General features: G+C 41.5%; 1 protein-coding gene across 1 annotated transcript; it reads left to right on the top strand.

The window, feature by feature from the left end:
- Window positions 1-20,757: 20,757 nt before the first annotated feature.
- Window positions 20,758-23,829, top strand: LOC107824546 (protein TRIGALACTOSYLDIACYLGLYCEROL 1, chloroplastic). The gene is made up of 3 exons (XM_016651340.2): window positions 20,758-20,974; window positions 22,305-22,420; window positions 22,620-23,829. The coding sequence occupies exons 2-3, from the start codon at window positions 22,377-22,379 to the stop codon at window positions 23,653-23,655; spliced, it is 1,080 nt and encodes a 359-aa protein (XP_016506826.1). The 5' UTR covers window positions 20,758-20,974; window positions 22,305-22,376; the 3' UTR covers window positions 23,656-23,829.
- The last annotated feature ends 267 nt before the right edge of the window (window positions 23,830-24,096 follow it).

The raw sequence follows: 24,096 nt of genomic DNA, 5'->3' as shown, positions 1-24,096 counted from the left end.
GGATTCAATGATCCAGAAAGTAGTGTCTGCAGTAGAGGAAATCTGGCAAAGTGGAATGAGCATAGGCGGTTCGCTTTCATGGTGGCATTCTTGGGCATTGTGGTGTTTCCCCGAAAAGATAGAAATATCGATCTGAAGGTGGCTGGAATCGTCAAAATCCTGATTACCAACGATAAAAGCATCCTTGCTCCTATGGTAATGTCGGAAATATACCGAGCCCTCACGGCTTGTAAGGCCGGGACAGACTTCTTCGAAGGGTGCAACTTGTTATTACAGATGTGGATGATCGAACACTTGTGTCGCCATCCTCAGTGTATGCGCTACATGTCCACAAAGGAGAACTGCATCGAAGGTTATAACCTGCGGGTTTCAGGTTCCCGATTACCAGAAGGGTTTGAAGAATGGATATCCTATCTCCGGGCCATCACTGCAGAACAAATAAACTGGACTTTGGGTTGGCTTCCTATGGAAGAAATTGTATACATTCCCGCCACTGGTCCTCACTTCCTCTTAATGGGACTCAGAGGTATTCAACCTTATGCCCCTTACAGGGTGATGAGGCAGTTAGGAAGGTGTCAGGTAGTACACCCGGACAAAGATCTCAGCACTTAAGCAGTCGAGGTCAGCAGTGACAGCCAATTCCCTAAAAAGACAATTCGTTACATATGGAGTGAATGCTAGTACCTGACGGTAAATACTCGGGTAGGTGATGTGTCTAGGGGTGAAGTCTCGCCGGCCTATCTCGCTTGGCTTAATAAGAAGAACATTGCAGAGCGGCCAACCAAACGGCCTCACCTCCAAGATTTTGTTGAGTCATCAGAAGAACAATGGGGCTGGCTCGCAAAAGAGGAAGGTTACCGGGTTGAAATCAGGAAGCTAAAGCGACAAGTTGAAAGGCTTGTATTTGAAAACAACGTGCAAGTCGCCTCGGAGCAGGCTGAAAGAAACAAGCTAGCCCAAGAGAACCAGACCCTGAAGGCCCGCCTTCGCCAAGCCAGTAAGAGTAACATTGACCGACAGAAGCGTCGCTCCGACGAAAGATTGATAGCAAGTTTGAGAAATCAGGTCATCCAAAGCCAAGAAGAATTAGAACAATCAGAAGCTTGCATAGCAAGGATGAAGGTCAAATGGGCAAAAGGTACAATGGCCCGGAGGCAGCGTCTGCAACAGGTCATAAGGGATTATAAAATGAGCATCAGGATTTTAAGGGAAACGAACTCCACTCTACATGATCGGATCATCAAACAAGCACGAGACGCTCAGGCCGACAGGAGATATTGTTACGATGCAATGGCCTGCATGGAAAGGCAAATGGAGCTGCTCCAAGATCGACTTGCCGACAATGCTCAGGCACTGGGAGTAAAAAACCGACAAATCAGGCAATTGTTCATTGAAAGGGACGACATTCGAGGAAGGATCGACGAAATTGGGCATTACATCTACATGAAATGCCTAGCATGTGAGCAAATACCGCGGAAGACCCTCCTTGTTTCCATCATGGGCTGCGTCCACCGGGTCATGAATGAATTGAGAAGCTTGCAGAGAGACCTTACACCTAGGGCCGCGAAAGGGCCGAATGATGCCTCGTGGGTCCCTAAGTTGGAAAACTAATCTTTGGTCAAAGTCCTGTTACTTGGCTTTGTTACACTCCCATATGTTTTTTTCTTTTTCTTTTAATCAAATAGGGTTAAGAACTTTGGAATCTTTACTATTGCTGTTCTTGGCTTAAGTCTGTAATAGCAAAATTTTGATAATGAAATTAAGTGATTCCAGAAGAATTTTTATGTGTCTTTACTTTGTGGCAGAACTACGCCTGGTCTGATTCGCGCGGGGATGTGATACGTAGGCAATCCCCATAAGATTCGACCGCTTTAATAAAGAAAGAAGAGAAAAATACAATGATAAAATAAAAGGGTTTCCCAAAGTGTTTTAAAAGGGGGAACAAATGAGCAAGCCGGGATGACGTATGTTGTTTGAAACGAAGCACGTAGAAACGGTTAACTGCCTAGGAGCATTGTCTCCTCTATGTGTTGTGCTCAAATTTGTTAAACTCTAACGCTAACAAAGTTTGTTGTTGTCTGAATCCAGACAAGTTAGTTGTTAAAGAACTCTGGCAACACATTCTTACCAAACCAGATCCAAAGGACCGGTAGCAACAAGCATGACTACTTCAGAGAATAGTAATGAGGAAGAAAGGCCGATGAGCCAGTTGTTAAAAGAAGCGATGGAAAATATTGAAAGGATGGGACTAGAGATGAATGCAATGCAGCTAGCTCTAGCCAAAGCACAAAAGAGCCCTGAGCCACTGGGGCACATGCCGGAATACCCTCACTCCGGCCCTTCAACAAGCCTCCCGAATCCCCGTTATCATCAGGAAAGAAGCCCTCATGATTCCCAAGCTCCACCACCCCATCAACCTCTCCCAACGCCAAATATTCCCACTTTTGTGGGACCCACATCAGCCACCTTGCAAAGAACGACCAGTGAGCCATTGTTTCAGGCCCACGATACGCAGTACTACCCCCCTGAGCCTACATTCCATGCCCCCGAACCACAGGCCTACAATCCGCACTTGGAGGCACCGGCAGAGATTGAAAAGCCGGTTAAAGCCCCTGAACAGGATGAGGTATTGAGAAAGTTCAAAAGCCTGGAGCAGTCCTTCAGGAACCTGCACGGATTGGGCAACCAAGTCAGCGTAGCTTACAAAGATCTATGCCCTTTCCCGGACGTCCAACTCCCGGCTGGGTTCAAGATGCCTAAGTTTGATTTATATGAAGGGCACGGTGATCCCATGGCACATTTGCGGGGATTCTGTAGCAAAATGAGAGGGGCAGGCGGCAAAGATGAGCTGCTAATTGCTTATTTCAGCCAAAGTCTGAGCGGATCTGCACTAGAATGGTATACCAGGTAGGATTCCAGTAGGTGGTACACTTGGGATGATCTGGCGCAGGCTTTCGCAGGTCATTTCCAGTACAATCTCGAGATAGTCCCTGACCGTCTCACATTATTGAGAACTGGGAAGAAACCCGGGGAAAGCTTTCGCGAGTTCGGGTTCCACTGGAGAGAGCAAGCGGCCAGAGTCGATCCTCCCATGAGAGAGGGAGAGATGGTGGACTATTTCTTACAAACATTGGATCCAACCTACTTTGGTCACTTGGTGACAACGGTTGGAAAATCCTTCAACGAGGTGGTCAAGATAGGGGTCATGATAGAAGAGGGTCTGAGGTCTGACAAAATCCTGAACTACTCGGCACTCAAGGCCACGACCCAGGCTATTCAGAACGGCATGGGAGGTGCATTGAGAAGAAAGAAAGAAGAAGTTGCCGCGATCGAGGCAGGCAGTTGGTCCGGATCTGGCAGGCCATACTACAACCAACCTAGACCTCACAGGACAAACTACCCATACAACCCGCCACATCACTACTATCCACCCCAAGAACCGCATTTCACTGTCCATCAAGCCCAGACATACGCCCAACTTCCGATTCGCCCACAATGGCGTGCGCCAGCTCCCCACAATACATACCCAGCTCCACATAATACCTACCCACCACCACAAAGTACCTACCCTCCACCCAGAGCATACAGGAACCCTCCAGGGACAGGTTTTCGAGGGAGTCAAGCTGCTAAAAATGATAGGCTACAGAAACATAGAGCCTTTACTGAGCTGGGAGAGTCCTATACCGCCGTATTCCACAAATTGAGACGGTTGGGTTTGGTAAGTCCTGTCGAACCCAGAGAGCAAAACCCCCCGCCTCAAAATGTGAACAGGACGATAAGCTGTGAATATTGCTCAGGGATGCTGGGACATGAAACTGAAAAATGTTGGAGACTGAAGCAGGCAATACAAGACCTCATTGATACTAACAAAATCGAGGTCCAGACACCGGAGGCTCCTAACATCAATCAGAACCCACTGCCAGCACACCACGAGACTCACATGATCGAGTTGGTGGATGAGGGAGGAGAGTTGAGAAAACCCTCACAGACGGTGATGATGATCCAGGCCGCTCCAAAAGAAGGGTCGACCAGTGGAGGAACGGGGGTACAGTTGCACGGAGGAGGCGTCAAGCCGGTAGTGATATTGGGAAAGAGCCCATCTGCCATAACAAGCGGACCCGAGCCAAACAAATTGGCAATATCAGGGACTCCACCCGCACCCGCAGTTGTGTTGAAGGGGGTATACAAAGAATTGGTCACCATAAAGCCTGTAGTCCAGCTGCCTATGATTGATAGCAAGGCCGTGCCTTGGAAATACGAGAAGGCTGTGGTGATGTACAAAGGAAAACAGGTGGAGGAAGTTAGTTGCGAAGCGCAAGGGCTGACTCGATCAGGTCGGTGTTTTGCTCCGGTGGAGTTAAGGAAAACCAACCCAGTTGCAACCAAGAAACTTGTATCTGAAGAAGAGGCTGAGGAGTTCCTAAGAAAGATGAAAGTGCAGGACTACTCCGTGGTCGAACAGTTGAGGAAGACACCGGCCCAGATCTCGCTGCTGTCATTACTGATCCATTCTGAGGAGCATCGTCGGGCCTTGATGAAGATATTGAACGAAGCTCATGTGCCCAACGAGATTTCTGTGAACCACCTGGAAACCATTGCCAACAAGATTTTCGAGGTGAACAGGGTAACATTCTCAGATGATGACCTGCCGATGGAAGGTACAGAGCATAATAAAGCTCTCTACCTAACTGTCAAATGTGAAAACTCGGTAGTTACTCGGGTATTGGTGGATAATGGTTCAAGTGCCAATATCTGCCCATTATCCACTTTGAACCAGTTAAAGATCGACCACAGAAAGATCCGCAAGAATAGCATCTGTGTCCGTGGATTTGACGGAAACGGAACAGCCACTGTAAGGGATGTTGTACTTGAATTGACCATCGGTCCAGTCCTGTTCACCATGGAGTTCCAGGTGCTAGACGCCACAGTATCTTATAACCTTCTGTTAGGACGACCATGGATTCATGCAGCCAAAGCAGTGCCCTCCACCCTACATCAGATGGTGAAGTTCGAGTGGGAAAGACAAGAGGTCGTGCTACACGGCGAGGACACGGCGTGCACCATGGGTGGCGCCATTGTACCTTTCATAGAGACCGATGATGACAAAGGTCCCTGGGTCTACCAGATTTTCGATACAGTGTCGACAAACAAAATTTCTGAAGGAGAAATCATCCCGCACCCTAGGGTAGCTGCCGCGACAGTCATGATGGTTTCGGAAATGCTGGGTAACGGATTTGTGCCGGGAAAGGGCCTGGGAGTCGAGCTTCAGGGGATTTTCCAACCTGTTTCCCTGCCTAAAAATCTGGAAACTTTCGGATTGGGGTTCAAACCAACCGCAACAGATGTAAAGCAAGCGCGGAAAATTAAGAAGAAAGTCTGGTATCTTCCCAAATCTGTGTCACGTCTCTCAAGATCTTTTGTCAGAGCAAGCGCCAAAGGGCCACTGGTCCCAAAGATTCTAGGACCATTGATTGGTATGGATGGAGACCTGAATCAGAGTTTCGAGAGGCTATTCGCTGATGTCAGTGTGGTAGAAGCTGGAGAAGGTTCCAAGCAGAACAGAGATACAGTTTGTGGGGCCTGAGGCCAAAACCAACAATTGGACAGTTACTCCTCTTCCTGTCCGAGGGGAGTCTTGGTAGTAGGCTTTGATTTATGTTTTTGTTTGTTTTGTTTTGTTCGGATTATTCCAGGGTGTAATCCAAATTTTACTTTTGTTTTGTAAAAGTGTGAACCCTTTTATCCCGCAAGTTTAATAAAGTTCTCTTCTTTTGTCTCATTTTAATTTTGTTTTGTTCTTTTTCTTTCTGAACAGTTCTCTTTTTACTGGTTCTAATGACATGGCATGCACAGCGGATCTTCGACCTAGTCTAATAAATCAATCTGAATCCGACTTAATGATACAAGAGGTCGTTTGCGACGATGACTCTGAATGTGACGAAGATGAAGCCTTCGAAGAGATAAACCGAGAACTGTGCCAATTTGAAGAAAAACCCAAACCTAACCTAAATGACACTGAGGCTGTGAATCTAGGAGACGCTGATAATGTCCGAGAAACCAAGATCAGCATCCATATTGAGCCGAGTGTCAGGGAAGAATTGATCAAAACCCTCATGGAATTCAAAGATGTTTTTGCATGGTCATATGACGGTATGTCGGGATTAAACACCAATTTAGTGGTTCACAAGTTGCCCACTGACCCGGTATACCCTCCGGTCAAGCAAAAATTAAGGAAATTTAAAACAGAAATGAGTGTAAATATCAAAGAAGAGGTGATTAAATAGTTGCAGGCGAAGGTCATTCGGGTCACTCGATATCCCGAGTGGTTGGCCAATGTGGTGCCAGTTCCAAAGAAGGATGGGAAAATCAGGGTGTGCGTCGACTACCGCAACCTCAACAAAGCAAGTCCCAAGGACAATTTTCCATTGCCCAACATCCATATCTTGATCGATAATTGCGCCGGGCGCGAGATTGGATCCTTCGTGGATTGCTATGCGGGTTATCATCAGATCCTAATGGACGAGGAAGATGCGGAAAAGACAGCTTTTATTACGCCATGGGGAACTTACTGCTATCGGGTGATGCCGTTCGGATTGAAGAACGCCGGGGCAACGTACATGCGAGCAATGACTACTGTGTTTCACGACATGATACACAAAGAAATTGAAGTGTACGTAGATGATGTGATCATAAAGTCTTGGCGTCAAGAGGACCATGTAGCAGACCTAAGGAGATTCTTCCAAAGACTATGAAGGTATGATATCAAGCTCAACCCGGCCAAATGCGCATTCGGGGTTCCATCAGGAAAGCTGTTAGGATTCATCGTCAGTCGACGGGGGATTGAGTTAGACCCATCCAAGATCGAATCCATCCGAGATTTGCCACCGCCAAAGAACAAAACAGAGGTAATGAGTTTGCTGGGTAGACTCAATTACATCAGCAGGTTCATCGCTCAACTCACAGCAACTTGTGAGCCCATATTTCGGCTACTGAAAAAAGATGCTGCAATAAGTTGGACGACAGAATGTCAGGAGGCTTTCGACCAAATCAAAGGGTACTTGTCTAATCCACCCGTGTTGGTCCCGCCTAAGCCGGGGAGGCCTTTGATCCTTTATCTGACGGTACTGGAAAACTCATTTGGTTGTGTGCTGGGTCAACATGATGACACAGGAAGGAAGGAGCAGGCTATCTACTATCTTAGCAAGAAATTCACAGTATATGAGGTCAAGTACACTCAACTCGAGAAAACATGCTGCGCCCTAACTTGGGTAGCTCAGAAGTTGAAACACTACCTGTCCTCGTATACTACTTATCTCATATCTCGATTGGACCCGTTGAAGTATATCTTTCAGAAACCTATGCCCACAGGAAGGTTGGCCAAATGGCAAATTCTGCTCACAGAGTTTGATATCGTCTATGTGACGAGGACGGCCATGAAAGCCCAGGCGCTGGCCGACCATTTGGCAGAGAATCCCGTTGATGAAAAATACGAGCCTTTAAGAACATATTTTCCCGACGAAGAGGTGATGCATACAAACGAGCTGGAGTTACCCGAGGAACCGGGTTGGAAGCTTTTCTTCGATGGAGCTGCAAACGCGAAAGGGGTTGGAATAGGAGCAGTACTCATTTCTGAAACAGGACGCCATTACCCTGTTACGGCTCAACTACGCTTCTATTGCACCAACAATATGGCCGAGTATGAAGCTTGCATTTTGGGTCTACGATTGGCTGCGGACATGGATGTCCAAGACGTCTTGGTCTTGGGAGACTCGGACCTCTTGGTACATCAGATTCAGGGTGAATGGGAAACGCGGGATCTAAAACTCATACCATATCAACAATGCTTGCATGATCTGAGCAAATGATATCGATCAGTAAAGTTCAAACATATCCCGAGAGTTCATAACGAGGTTGCGGATGCATTGGCCACCTTAGCATCAATGTTGCACCACCCTGACAAAATGTATGTTGACCCTCTGCACATCCAGGTTCGTGATCAGCACGCTTATTGCAACGCCGTAGAGGAGGAAGCAGATGGCGAACCATGGTTTCATGATATCAAGGAATACCTCAGAATGGGGATATATCCGGAACAGGCCACTGGAGACCAAAAAAGGGCCCTTCGGCGTTTGTCGAATGGTTTCTTCCTCAGCGGAGGAGTTTTGTACAAAAGAACCCCGGATTTGGGATTGTTAAGATGTATAGATGCCGGTCAAGCCACGACGGTTATGGCAGAGGTACATGCTGGAGTTTGCGGGCCACATATGAGCGGATATGTGTTGGCAAGGAAGATCCTTAGGGCAGGGTATTATTGGCTCACCATGGAACACGACTGTATCACTTTCGTGAGGAAATGCCATCAGTGCCAGATACATGGAGATCTGATTCATTCTCCGCCAATAGAGTTACATACGATGTCAGCACCCTGGCCGTTTGTGGCATGGGGCATGGATGTCATTGGACCTATCGAGCCAGTAGCATCCAACGGTCATAGGTTCATTCTAGTAACCATTGACTACTTCACCAAATGGGTTGAGGCTAAAACCTTCAAGTCGGTAACTAAAAAGGCGGTGGTGGATTTTGTGCACTCCCATATCATCTACAGATTTGGGATCCCAAAAGTAATCATCACGGATAACGGTGCGAATCTTAACAGCAGCCTGATGAGAGAGGTATGCCAACAATTCAAGATTACACACCGCAATTCCACCCCATATCGTCCCAAGGCGAATGGAGCGGTCGAGGCAGCCAATAAGAACATCAAGAAAATACTGCGAAAGATGGTGGAAGGGTCCAGACAATGGCACGAGAGATTACCCTTTGCTCTGTTGGGTTATCGCACTACCGTCCGGACTTCCATAGGTGCAACTCCTTATTTGTTGGTGTACGGAACTGAGGCCGTAATACCAGCGGAGGTTGAAATTTCATCCCTCCGGATTGTCGCTGAAGCCGAAATTGATGATGCTGAATGGGTCAAAGCTCGACTAGAACAGTTGAGCTTGATAGACGAGAAAAGATTGGCAGCAGTGTGCCATGGTCAGCTGTATCAGAAGAGAATGGCGAGAACATATAATAAGAAGGTACGCCCCAGGAAGTTTGAAGTAGGGCAGCAGGTATTGAAGAAGATCTTCCCACATCAGGTCGAGGCAAAAGGCAAGTTCGCCCCAAATTGGCAAGGGCCTTATATCGTGACCAGAGTATTGTCCAATGGAGCTCTGTGTTTGACGGATATCGAGGGAAGATGTGTTGGCATGGCTATCAATTTGGATGCAGTCAAGAGATATTATGCGTAATTTCTTTGATTATGGCAATTATTGGTTCGTTTGTTTGTACTTGGTACTTATTGGACAATGAAATGACGGAGGCAATTCTTTCTTCTATCTAAACACTTTTTACCCTTGTTTCCCCCTTTTTGAGCCTTAAGTTATTCTTTCATACCCCTCTTTTGGAATCACTAACGGAAAAGATATGAAAAGAGAAAGAAGAAGAAAAGAAAATTTTGAAGAAAAAAAAAAGAAGAAGAAGATAAATATCACAAACTGTGGGAACTACATTTGACCTGATTCCTCAAAAAGGATACGTAGGCGCCTCACGGCTCGGTCATAGTATGCATAATATCCATAAGTGTGCATAATAGGCATAGTGTGCATAACGCATATAGCTCAACATAGTGTAAAAATAAAAAACCCCAAGCAAGAAAACTGGGGCAGAGGTTATGTTTTAAGGTTCCAACAAATGTTTGATTCCAAAAGTTGTAGCATATCACCCATCAAGTTATTTTATTTTGATAGACTTTCTTTTAGCCCCACACCGAAACCGACATCGACGTCCAAAAGACCTCCCGATCAATATCCAAGAGGTGCCAAGTCAGGCAAATAAAGCCGAGAGTAATACACTGATCCCCGGCAAAGAAGAGGAGCAATAAAACGGGAAATGAATTGATATTCCGAAGGAATCTCCAGAAGAGAGGGTCATATCGACAGCACTCCAATCCTCCGTTGAAAAATAAAATGGGAGAGTCTTGTCGGTGAAAACCTTCGCAGGCACCACAAGGCGACGAAAGATGAGGGATATAAAACGAGAGAGTCTTATTGGTGAAAACCTTCACAGGCACCATAAGGCACCGGGAGCTGAGAGAAAAGAGAGAGTCTCATTAGTGAAAACCTCTCGAACGGCACTATGAGGCGACAAGACAGATCAACAAAAGGATCCACGTTCACAAAGAAATGGACGCCCATTTATCCCCAGCAAGTAAGGTCATCTGGCAAGTTGATTGATACAAATAGACTGGGTCGGGAATCTATGGTGCACGCCATGATCACAAGGACCAGTCATGTTATCCAGATAAGTTCTTCTCTTTTCCTTTTTCCACCAAGTATTGGTTCAGAAAGGTTCTCCTCCTTTTCTATCTTTTTCATTTTTCTTTCTAAGAATTCGTTTTGGAAAAGATTTTTCAAAGTTCACTACCAGAGGCCGAAGGGGTACGAAAGCAAAATACGAAAAGGGTAGAGAGCCGAGGCAATAAGACAAAAGGCATCGGCTGTGAAACCAAAGGACGAATTGTGTAGAAAGAAAGGTGACATAAAGAGAGCGGAAAATGACGGGTGAAGGACTTTTGGACCAAGTTCCGAAAAGGTTTCCCCGTAGAATGTTGATAAATCCCGGACCCGAATCTGAAGTGGTCAGATGCCACAAGAAAGGGAAATCAGTCCAGTGCAAGATATCCCCGGCATGTCCTGATTAAAAGCAGACTCCCACAGCATGTCCTGAAAAGAGAAAGCAGAAAGGGGGATAAAGGGAAAACCACCCCCAGCAAGCAGCGTCGTCCACCAATCAGTTGTTGGAGCATAGAGCAAGGAAAAGAAAAGGGAAAAATCATCTCCCATTGGAAAGGTCACGTTTCCCCACCATGATTAAAACTAACTAAATCCTTTTGTCTGCTGCAAGAAAATAAAGGTTGATGATGGCAGACGGACGCGATACCAGAAAGGCCACCAAAACCGGGGCAGAAAATTTTCTGTCGTGGCTAAATATTTTTTGGAGGAACGAGAAAACAAAATCAAATGTGTCTTAGTTTAAATAGGCGCCCACCTGTATAACGAGAGGAATAATTTTCATGTCTTAGTTTAAATAGGCGCCCACCTGTATAACGAGAGGAATAATTTTCAGTCTTAGTTTAAATAGGCGCCCACCTGTATAACGAGAGGAATAATTTTCATGTCTTAGTTTAAATAGGCGCCCACCTGTATAACGAGAGGAATAATTTTCATGTCTTAGTTTAAATAGGCGCCCACCTGTATAACGAGAGGAATACTTTTCAGTCTTAGTTTAAATAGGCGCCCACCTGTATAACGAGAGGAATAATTTTCATGTCTTAGTTTAAATAGGCGCCCACCTGTATAACGAGAGGAATAATTTTCATGTCTTAGTTTAAATAGGCGCCCACCTGTATAACGAGAGGAATACTTTTCAGTCTTAGTTTAAATAGGCGCCCACCTGTATAACGAGAGGAATACTTTTCAGTCTTAGTTTAAATAGGCGCCCACCTGTATAACGAGAGGAATAATTTTCATGTCTTAGTTTAAATAGGCGCCCACCTGTATAACGAGAGGAATACTTTTCAGTCTTAGTTTAAATAGGCGCCCACCTGTATAACGAGAGGAATACTTTTCAGTCTTAGTTTAAATAGGCGCCCACCTGTATAACGAGAGGAATAATTTTCATGTCTTAGTTTAAATAGGCGCCCACCTGTATAACGAGAGGAATAATTTTCATGTCTTAGTTTAAATAGGCGCCCACCTGTATAACGAGAGGAATAATTTTCAGTCTTAGTTTAAATAGGCGCCCACCTGTATAACGAGAGGAATAATTTTCATGTCTTAGTTTAAATAGGCGCCCACCTGTATAACGAGAGGAATACTTTTCAGTCTTAGTTTAAATAGGCGCCCACCTGTATAACGAGAGGAATAATTTTCATGTCTTAGTTTAAATAGGCGCCCACCTGTATAACGAGAGGAATAATTTTCATGTCTTAGTTTAAATAGGCGTCCACCTGTATAACGAGAGGAATATTTTCATGTCTTAATTTAAATAGGCGCCCACCTGTATAACGAGAGGAATATTTTATGTTTTAGTTCAAATATTTCAGGTTTTGAGAGCAGTAATTTTCATGTCTTAGTTTAAATAGGCTCCCACCTGTATAACGAGAGGAATAATTTTCAGTCTTAGTTTAAATAGGCGCCCACTTGTATAACGAGAGGAATAATTTTCAGTCTTAGTTTAAATAGGCGCCCACCTGTATAACGAGAGGAATAATTTTCATGTCTTAGCTTAAATAGGCGCCCACCTGTATAACGAGAGGAATAATTTTCATGTCTTAGTTTAAATAGGCGCCCACCTGTATAACGAGAGGAATACTTTTCATGTTTTAGTTTAAATATTTCAGATTTTGAGAGCAGTAACCCCACCGGAAGGCCAAAGGTTACAGCAGGAATATCCAACAGGAAACAACAAAAATCCCCCGCACCGGGAAGCAGAAGGTTGCAAACTCAGGCGCACGAGTCAAAAGGACGCGTGTTGAAAGAAGCGGCTTGTGAACATTAGACCATGCCCAGCACAACAAATCTGATGAAGAAAGCTTTACCACCGAAGGAATCATTGAAAAGCTTAATGAAGAAGGCCATATCCCCAGCGGACCAAGAAAAATGATGAAAACTGGTACTCGGAAGAGCAAAAGGCCAGTACCATCCCTCAAGTTCACAAAATAAAAGCATCGGAGGAAAACGCAAGCCGACAAGAAAGCAAGGCGACAAGAACAAGTTGAAGATAGAGGAGATCTTATGATCCACAGTCTAGCCTAGCTTTTTGTTTTTCCTTTTAGAACAATGTAACAAGGAGATCGGTAAGCGGTAACATCCTACAGCAGCATGTAAGTAGCACACAACAGCGGCAAACACTACAGTCACACGGTAGTCCCAGCTACCCAAAATTTCCCGAACTACATTGACCTGATTCCTGTTCAGCCCCAGGATATGTAGGAAACCTCGGAAGCAAAGGTTCGGTCAAATCTTTTTTCAAAAAATGCTTCACACGGAGTACTCGGATGAGCAAAAATCGCTCATTTTATCTTTGCGCGAAAACCCTTCGTGTCTTCGGGCAAAGAGGGGCAGCTGTAAGCACGTGATTTTTGCTTCACGGACAATCACTCCAAAAAGAAATAAAAAATAATGGCAAATGGCCTCGCTGTACAATTTTTCGATTTTCACGTGACACGTGTTGGTAGTCATTTGTGGTTCTGTCCATTTTTTCGTTTAATCTTATCAAACAAAATACAAAATATGTATGTCATTAAACCATAATTCGGTCATTAAAAGAAAATTCAAAAAATATATATGCATCTTTTATTCTAGGTTGGGATTTAACCTACTTAAATATTTCCATATGTGTGTGATAATTATGCTAAAGTGTTACAATATTGGTTGTTTTAATTTCATTTTTTTAGTTATTTTTTTTTTATTTTAGTTCATTTAGTTTAAAACTAGAAAACAAAAGAAAGAGTGCTGAAATCGTTTTGGGCCAAAAAAAAATAGGACCAAGTCCAGGACACCGATCCAGCCCAAACACAGGCTGCTCGGACACGGTACAAACGGCGTCGTTTCTGTCCCGTCTAAGCTGGGCCGTTGATCTCAAACGAATCAACAGCCAGGATCACATCCCCTAGACCCGTTAAACTGGTCCGACCCATTTCTTTACCCGGTCCAACCCACCACACGCCTAAACGACGTCGTCCTTCCTAAGAGAATAGATCCTGGCCATAGATCTCACTTGATCCAACGGCCAGGATCTATACCCTCAATGCATATATAAACTTAACCCTTTTACCCCGCCCCCTATCCAAACACCCACCCCCTGTTCCTTCGTCTCTCTCAGAAGGGACCCCCAAACCCCCGAAACCCTAACAGCCGCCCTGGTGCCCTTTCAGCATAAGTCCGGCGGCCAGGATGTCGATGGCTACCATAGTTACACCCTTGAACCACCATGACCCCCCCTCTCCAAATCCACACTCAGCTTGCCTCGAATCTTCCCCGAACGTCTCGAATCTTCATTCGAAGGTCCGAGACCAAACCTGGATCTACACCAAACCACCCCATATTCACCCTAGTCACTCCCCTAACGTCCCTCAGGCCTTAATCAGCTTTGGTTCCGGTCAAATACAAGCATAACTTGTCAAATCCCAAATCTGAGTTCAAGAACCCTAAAAAACCAAACCTGTTTTCGTTTGAGGTAACTTTCCGATGTAATCGTCCTTTCTTGCTTTTTGTTTAGGTGTTATGCATATGTTTATGGTTTTGTTTAGTTTGTTTTTGATTATTCTCTGTCCGTCTCCAAAGACCCTTTTGTTTGGTCGATTTCTTTTCTCGAATGTTAGTTAAGTGTTATAAGATGTTTAGTTGCTTCGATTGATATTGTCGATTAGTTAAATTTCACAAACTGCATAATTAAATGGCCCGAGTTTTGAAATAAATTGGTACCCTGTTTAGTCTATGTTGTTAGTCGTTTAATTGTTACGTATGATAGTTCGTATAGTCGACCTGAGTAACGTCGTCAAATAATTAAGTTTGTAAAGTTCCATTGTTGTCCGAAAAAGGCCTGAAACACTCAGTTTGTTTCTGTTTTAAGTTTAGTTGATTAGCGACTAATTAGTATACGTTATAACTCGCGAAGTCGACTCGTCACATGTTTGACGTTAGTTTTACAGTATTAAATAACAAACGACCTAACTGAGTGATTTAGGATAGTTTCACATCCAGTTACTGGCTGATTTTTGTGAAGGTTTGCTTTGGACTGATTATAGTTTGGTTTGTTAGCTGTGGGAGGGGGGATTCGAACTGGAAAATCTAACTAAGTGTTCAGGATTGAAAGAAGCTGTCAAGTGTCAATTAAAATACTATTAATGGGGAACAAAACACAAGAGCGTGGGAATTAAATGAATACTTAACTAAGCACATAATCCTTGATTAGAGTAATGAGACAGAGCATAGGGGGGTTGATTAAGGATTCCAAGAAAAGGCCTTTAGGCATGGGAAGCTAAGGGGTATGGGCAGACTGTAATTGGCAGAATCCAGGCAGCTTAGCTGCACTGGGTTGTTGGCTTATAAATAAGCTATTTCAGAACTTAAAAGGGGCTGGACTTTTAGTCTTCAGAAAAAAAAACAGAAAGAAACTTCAGAATACTGTGAATAAGTATCAACTGAAAACTGTGTAAGAGTTAAAGTTGGTCAAGCTGTCTTTGCTGATTGCCGTTGGTTGTTTCCTGAGTTTTTGTGTTTATTGATTTTCTGCTGCTACTGCATTGAACATTCTGGTTTTCTTGGTCGCATCTTATTACACTGTGTCTGGGAGTGTTTTGTTTGGTGCTCGACCACCTATTGGGTTTCCTCGTTGTGGAAACTGTTGTTGGCTGTCTGTGGACTGTTGGTGACACTTGTGGCTGGTTGTTTGTTGCTGTGTTGTTGTTGTCTGTTACTGCTGTGACTGCTGCTTGGTTGCTTGCTGCTGACATCCTTCCTTTTCTTTTGTTTGGTTATCTGAATCCAGGTACACATACTAAGTCGATGTAATTCCATGTTTGAAGTTGACATTTGAAGCATGAATACACACATGAAGAAGTTGAAGTTATAAACTGAATTTAGTTTTTTCTGTTGATTGTACTTAAACCATTTTGTGTATCAATGATATGTAATCTCCTTCCATGGAACTGTATAATTAGCTTATGAACTCTCTAGATAAGTCCTTAGAGGGATATGAGGCTAGAAATCATCCTGCTTATTTCATGACATTTGTAAAGATGCATGTTAGACTTGAATCAAGTAAATGGACTTCTAATTGTCGTAATAGTCTAATCTCAGTATACCAAATGGTTCGAATCAGGACTAAAGCTTGATCTTAAAGTCCTTTCATGACAACAGATTAGCCTATTTTAAACTTACAATAGACTGTTAAAGGAAATAGTATCATTTTATCTTCCAGTTTGCAAACTCACGAATTGGCATAAGAACAAGCAGTTAGGCTAATATCGGAATAAGGACAGCCAAGTCCAGTGTAATACCATATGCGTTGGACCCAAGCCCACACGTGCTTTTGTATTTGGAAACTCATAAATTTTATCTCTTGTTTGGGGTTCGACTACAAATACTTTAAGTATGAAATGGGGCTAGGATCTTTTGCTCTCTGTCATTTTAGAGACGAACAAAGTACAAAAATATAGTCATGCTAAGATTATCCTTTTAATTAAATGAGATGAGCCTCGCTGGATAGATACATAAATGGCGGGGCCCTCGTTAAATGTATGTATTAAATGCTTAGAATTCGGGACAGGCCGTTTAGCAAATTTCACGGCCCTACCCAAAACAATGATACGCTAGTCACTTTAGGCGCGTATTTAATAATGTTATCTCCCTAAACTCGGGTGCACATTTATGTGACCCAAATCCAAATCTCAACGAAATCGAAATGTGTCTCTAATCACGGGTATATTGATTGTGGCGTGGTTTGAGATGCATTTCCATGACGTTGCAAATTCCTTTTAAAAATAATGAATGAGACGAGCCTCGACAAACCAAAAATGCACAAGCTGCGGGGCCCTCCAAATGTATATATTAAAATACTTAGAATTCGGGACAGGCCGTCTAGCGAACTTTACGGCCTTCCCCAAAATAACACTACGTTAGTTGCTTTAGGCGCGTCTTAATAATTTATTTTTCTTAATTCGGGTGCACATTTATGTGACCCAAATCCAATTCTCGACCGAGTCGAGATATGTCAATAATCACGGGTGCATTGATGTAACGTGGTTCGAGATATATTTTCACGACGTTGCAATTCTCGTAAAAAATAATAATAAAAGCGGCCAAGAGTTAAAATTGGCACATAATTTCATATTTGTATAAAATCAGATAATCAAGCCGAATATAACAGTTGAGCGACCGTGCTAGAACCACGGAACTCGGGAATGCCTAACACCTTCTCCCGGGTTAACAGAATTCCTTATCCAGATTTCTGGTACGCAGACTGTAATATGGAGTCATTCTTTTCCTCGATTCGGGATTAAAATTGGTGACTTGGGACACCCTAAATCTCCCAAGTGGCGACTCTGAAATAAATAAATAAATCCCGTTTCGATTGTCCTTTAATTAGAAAAAACTCCCTTGTGCCCTATTGGGTGCGGAAAAAGGAGGTGTGACAGCGACGAGCAGCCATGGCTTCTCCAAACGGATGTTGTTGCTCCAGCTTCGGCGTGGACATGGCTACCATTGCATCAATGTCGAGCAGTGGTCCGTCGACCTCCCCGTCGGCTTTGTCGCCGCTGTTTCTCCTTTTCCTCCATTGATGCTGCGTCGAACCTCCATTGCTACTGCTTCGACGTTGCTTCAGTCAACTTCTTAAATTCGAGTTCGTTGTTGGTTAGTCGTTCGTCGTTTCAGTCCGGTTAGTAGTTTTTGAATTTTATTTTGTCCGTAATTCGTTTTGATATTTCTCGAATCTAAAATCGATAGATATTTGATTTTTGGTTTTGTTCATGTATTTTGATTGAATTAATTTTCAGATTTCAAATGGAAAGTTAATTAGTGGCTTTTCATGTTTATTTCATGTTTGTTTTATTGTTTAGGTAAGAATTTGTTAGTTTGATGTTTGTTAGATTCAAATTAAAATTTAATTAACTGTTTCTTCAATTTGTTTCATGTATTTATGTATTGTTAGAAATTGTTAATATTGTTAAGTTCAAGCTTAAGTTCATAATTGTTTCTTCGTTGATCTTGTTATTTGTCTAAAAAAAATTTAGTTGTGTTAAAGGAAATATTTTGATTTAATTGTTTGAATCCGTCATGCTTGTTGTTTAATATAGATTTCATTCATGTTCATACTTTGTTTGTTTGATCTTGAATCCGAAATTTGTATAGCTTGATTTCTTGTTTACCATTTATGATTATTTCTTGAATTTGTCTCATAAAGTTTAATATAGGAATTGTTGGTTGTAATGTTGTTAGAGTTAATTTTAAGTTCAATAATATTGAATTTAGAAATCTAAATATACTTGTTTGATTGTTGTTGTTGTTGAATCCGAAAATGGGCTTGTTGTTGCTAAAAATATTGTTCAATCAAATTTTAGTTGTTCTTTGTTGTTCAATTTGTGTTCATGTGATATTGTTGTTATGATGTTCATCCGTGTTCATATTGTTGTTCGAACATTGTTAGAAATTGATCATATTGTCTATATTTTGGTTAAGTTTGATTAATTGATTGTTATAGCTGATGGGGTAGTTTGGTAATTTGTAGTACGTTCAGGGTTAAATTGGTAATTGCAATAAGGTCAGAGGGGTAGTTTAGGAATTGTATATTTTGTAATTTTTTATGTGAAGCATGGGGGACAAAATGAAATGGGGTGGGTTGTGATATAGTTATTTAATATAAAGGGGGGACAAGACAAATTTTAGTGTGAGGGAATCTTGTATTTGTTTATGTTAGGCATGGGGGACAAAATATAATGGGGTGGTGTGATATATTTATTTAATGTAATGGGGATGAGTGGGAAGATAATGGGTTTGGTAGAGAAAAAGTATTGATTTTAATTGATTGAAAGATTTATGGGATGGGTTATATATAGGAAGTCTTGAAACAAGATTATGGACAGAAAATAGAACACAGATAAAAAGAACACAGAAATAAAGAGAAAAAACGAGAGAGAAAAACAAATCTGAAAATAAGAGAGAGAAAAGGGCTGAACATTTAAGAGAGAGAAAATTCCGAAAAATATTCAAACCTTCAAATAAAAAAAAACTAAAAATCTTCTGCTTTCTTTCATTGTTTGAAATCAGCATTAATTGTTGTTGTTTCATAAAAGTTGGAAGCATTTGTTTTGGGATTATTATTCCACCGGTCTGTTACTGGGTTGTTACTATTGCTGGGTTGTTGTTGTGTTGTACTGTTATTACTGTTGTTGATTCTCATCTTCATTTTCTTTTGCTTCCAATATCAGGTACACAACTGAAAAGCTGGTTATTGTAATCCGAATATGAAGCATGAATACGAAAAATAAAGAGTTGAAATTCTGAATTAGCTTTAATTATATTCTGATTTTTTATTTGTATGTACAAATTATTTAGCTTGCAAAAAATCAGAATCATGTAGCTATTTAATACATATAGTGGAACATTCGACAATAGCTTAACAGTTGAACTATTTGCATATATTGCCTAAATAAATAAATGGTGTAGTAACTTCGTCGAGTCAAAAATCAAACGAATAGGCCATCTAGTAGGAACTTGGTAGAAATATTTTTTAGATTAAATATTATTGGTTAATTTCAGCATGTAAATAAATTAAGACATTTTTTTTATTTTATTTTGTAGAGACATATTTAATAGAAAATAATGTAGGTATTTTAGGATTGTCTTTTAAAAATAAATGAGATGAGCCTCGCCCAATAAAATGCACCAATTGCCGGACCCTCACAAATGTATGTATTAATTATTTAGAACATCGGGTTTGGCCGTCTAGTGAAATTTTACGGCCTTTCCCAAAACAACAATACGCTAGTCGCTCTAGGCGCGTCTTTAACAAATTATTTTCTTAAATATGGGTATGCATTTATGTAACCCAAATCCAAATCTCAACAGAGTTGAAATATGCCGATAACCACGGGTACATTGATGTGACGTGGTTCGAGATATATTTTCACGATGTTGCAATTCTCTATAAAAATAATAATAACAATAAAAGCGGTTAAAAGTTAAAATTACACTATAGTTTTTGAACATGTATTAAAATCAGATATTTTAGCCATTACAACAGTTTAAGCGACCGTGCTAGAACCACGGGATTCGGGGGTGTCTAACACCTTCCCTCGGGTCAACATAATTCCTTACTTAGAATTTCTGGTTCGCAGACTTCATTTGGAAAGTCGAATATTTTCCTCGATTCGGGATTAAATTGGTGACTTGGGACACCCTAAATCTCCCAAGTGGCGACTCTGAAATAAATAAATAATCTTGTTTCGATTGTCCTTTAATTGGAAAAAACTCCATGTACCCCCGCGGGCGCGGAAAAAGGAGGTGTGACATTTAGCACCGGTATAACGTATACCTTCTTCTTAAAAATTATGCAATTGTCATTTTTAATACAACATACCAAACAATGAATAAACAATATCCCAGCATAACTAATCCCAACATAACTTATCCCAATATAAATTATACCGGCATAGCTTATACTGGTATAAATTGTATTCCAACCAAACAACCCCTTATAGTACCAAAATGAAATTACAACTAAAGCTAGGGACTAATAGCCTATTTGGCCAAGCTTATTTTTGGCCAAAAGTACTTTTTTTTTGTTTTGCCAAAAACACTTTTGGCCAAAAATTGAGGTGTTTGGCCAAGCTTCTGGAAGAAAAAAAAATGTATTTTTGAGGAGAAGCAGAAGCAGTTTTGGAGAAGCAGAAAAAAGTAGTTTCTTTTCAAAACCACTTTTTTGAGAAGCACTTTTGAGAAAAATACACTTAGAAGCAGTTTTTTAAAGCTTGGCCAAACATTAATTGCTGCTTAAAAGTATTTTTCAAACTAATTAGTCAAACACAAACTGCTTCTCACCAAAAGTACTTTTGAGTAAACCACTTCTAAAAAAAATATAAGCTGATTTTTGCAGCTTGGCCAAACTAGCTGTAACTTGGTGTTTTACTCTCTCTTTCTTTTCACACGAAACAAAATAAAGGAGAAAAAGAAAACATGAAACAAGAATTCGGAAAAAGGAAGAGACTTTGAGACGGCCAATAGCTGACGGACTGACAGAGGAGCTCTACCCACAACGGCTCCTGGGCCGGAGAGAAGCGGTAGCAACGGCGTCGTTCCACTCCATGCGACAGATAGTGGAGAAGAATAAGACTGTCTCTGCCAAAAGCAAGTTCGGATCCCAAAAGGTCAATTTCTCGATATTCTTTCAACAGTGTCTTATTTCCTCGAAATTGAATAATGAAATTAGCTTGAAATGATTGTGATATAGCTGGAAATGTGAATTGAACTGCTATGGCTGGTATATTTCTGTAATTGTTTTGTAGCACCTGATTTTAGTGATTTTAAATTCGTGTTATATTAGGAAATTTAGTTTTGTGCCTAATGCGAATTGATGCTGAGATAATGCTAAATGTTGGTGAAACTGGCAAAAAATAATGGTAATTCCTGCGAATACTTTTACTGGGATTTTCTAATGTATTCGTTACAAGTTCGGGAAATTTGTAGATTTTTGGTCGCTTTTGTAGGGACACATTGGTGAAAGATAGAGTAAGATGAGTTCAGTTGAAGAGGATTCTAGTTCTTGGTCTTATGTATTGTTCATGAACTGAGATTTCATAGTGCTAAATAATTAGTGTAAAACAGGTTTCACTTGCCTTCTCTTTGTTTTATTGTTGAAATGAGAACTTGTTTGACTTTTGTACAAGGTAGTCCATGAAATATATGAATTACTGCTATGAAGTAGAGGAAATATTTGATCGAAAGAGGTAGAACTATAGGAATTGGTATCAGACTCATCATGTGGAAAATGGGAATGTTCTGGATTTTTGTTTGGGCAAGTCCCGTCCTCTCTTGGTTTTGTTGTCATTTTACCTCAATTTTATCTCGAATTTGTTTTGATCGTTTACAGTTGACTATCTAGTTGAGATAAAAAAGCTTTCTAGTAAAGAATGATTAAGGCTTTACCTTTTCCTGATCGAAAGATCTTTTTTGACGTGCTATCGCTATAAAGGTTACAACCTAGGCATTCAAAAGGAATGTTACTACATAAGCGATTAGAGCGATGCCCCCTTAAATAATTAATCCGGCTTTATTAACCCAAATTGTTGACTTGGAAGATGAAATTCTATTAGATTGATTAATGCCTTCAAAGTGCATTTGAAAAGTTACCTAATAGCTTACACTGTCATAGTTTTTTGACTATCTTTGTGAAGATGAAGTCAAAATGCCACAAGAATTAGTAGAGGGCCAGAGTGCCAAAAGTTTAGGTGCCACTTTGACGGGGAGGGCTTCCCTCCATCGTTGTGATGTTCCTGATGACATATGATGATGCTGACTGTAGAAGATACTTGCTCTTCTTTGTAGTCCTTAGGTCTCAGATTTCTACATCAGATGTCTTATATTCACTGGCACCATCTGCTTGCTTTATTGCAAATCTTGTTACCTAAAATTATGTATTCCCTTGGGGTTGAAACTCTAAATTTGTAATGATTTAACGCTCCATTTTACTTAAAGCAGGTCATCTTCTTGTGCTGAGAGTGACTTAAAAGACCAAAGATTTCACTTCAAGGGCCCTAGTTCAAAACCAACATGCAAGCAGCTTCTCATTGTTATCCTCTTCACTTATCCGGAAGGTCTCTCTCTTTGCCTTTTGGTTTTGTGTTTATATGTGAAAGTGTATGTTTACTTTCTATAATGTGTCTGTAAATGTATAACATGCAATGTGATGTGTTTATGTTCAACTTCCATTTACCACACATGGATACTGATGTGGATTTTCAAAATAGACTGCATCAGTTAGATTGACTGACACTAGCTTTGTATGAATTGCAGAGGCAGCTATAATAAGGTGAGTCTTGTAAATGTAAAAGTTTTGAGCTTGAATTGGCTTCCTCGGAGATTTGACTTTAATCGAGGAGCTCAGATCCGTAAGGTTCTAAAACCTATCAAACTGAAAAGATTCTGTGTGATTCCTAACTCTAATGATGGTCATCCAAGTCTCTCTGTTCCTGAAGAGGACACAACTGCATCTAAAGAGGACACATCTACAGTGGAAGAATGGGAAGACGGAGGAGAAACGTTCTTGAGTAAGTGGTCACCTCCCAGGTACTTATGGAGGGGATTATCAGTTCCTATCTTGGCAGGGCAGGTTATTATTAGGATCATAAAGGGTAAAGTCCACTGGAAGAATACTCTTCAACAGTTGGAAAGAGTTGGACCTAAGTCGGTTGGTGTCTGTCTGTTAACAGCAGCTTTTGTTGGCATGGCCTTCACTATCCAATTTGTTAGAGAATTCACTAGATTAGGGTTAAATAGATCTGTTGGTGGGGTGTTGGCCCTTGCCTTTTCAAGAGAGCTAAGTCCAGTTGTCACATCAATTGTTGTTGCTGGGCGTATCGGTAGTGCATTTGCTGCGGAACTGGGCACTATGCAGGTATCTGAGCAGACTGACACGTTGAGAGTTCTCGGTGCAAATCCTGTTGATTATTTGGTGACACCAAGAGTGATTGCGTCTTGCATAGCCTTACCTTTTTTAACCCTAATGTGCTTTACAGTTGGTATGGCATCCAGCGCCCTTTTGGCTGACGGCGTTTATGGAATTAGCATAAACATAATCTTGGATTCTGCTCTGAGAGCTCTTAGATCATGGGACCTTATTAGTGCGATGATTAAATCAGGGGTGTTTGGTGCTATTATATCCATCATAAGCTGTGCTTGGGGGGTCACCACACTGGGTGGTGCCAAAGGGGTTGGAGAGTCTACTACTTCAGCAGTAGTTTTATCTCTTGTTGGCATATTCATAGCTGACTTTGTTCTCTCTTGTTGTTTCTTCCAGGGTGCTGGCGATTCCCTGAAGAATTGTGTGTGACATTTCTAATGTTTTCCCAATTTTGAAGTTTCAAGATGTTAAATTTTGTAGCCATTATTTTATTGTTTCAAGAGAATCAGCACCCATGAATGAACAAAAAATGGATGTATGCTAGTATTGGAAGCCAATTCTGATGCAAATCGGGTTTTGTCACCCCTTTGGATTTTGGCTAAATTTCCCGTTGAGCTTCCTTCGACTCTCAATTGGGATCGGGGTTAATATTTACAAGGATTCGATATAGCATGTTAATATATTTGGGTAATTGCATCAGGTGTTTACACCAAACAATATGTACGGGGGCATTTGCATCTATACTCGCTTTTTGTGTCACGTTTTAACTTGTGCCTGCTTTGCAAAAAAAATTGCAAGCATACCTGTTTTTTCGCATAACTTCAGCATACGGGACTGAAGTAGCAAAGACAATCACGCAAAACTTCAACA

Source organism: Nicotiana tabacum, chromosome 7, assembly GCF_000715075.1.
Source record: "Nicotiana tabacum cultivar K326 chromosome 7, ASM71507v2, whole genome shotgun sequence".
Lineage (NCBI taxonomy): Eukaryota > Viridiplantae > Streptophyta > Magnoliopsida > Solanales > Solanaceae > Nicotiana > Nicotiana tabacum.
The sequence above is the reverse complement of the archived record's forward strand: the minus strand, read 5'-3'. Positions and strand labels throughout refer to the sequence as shown.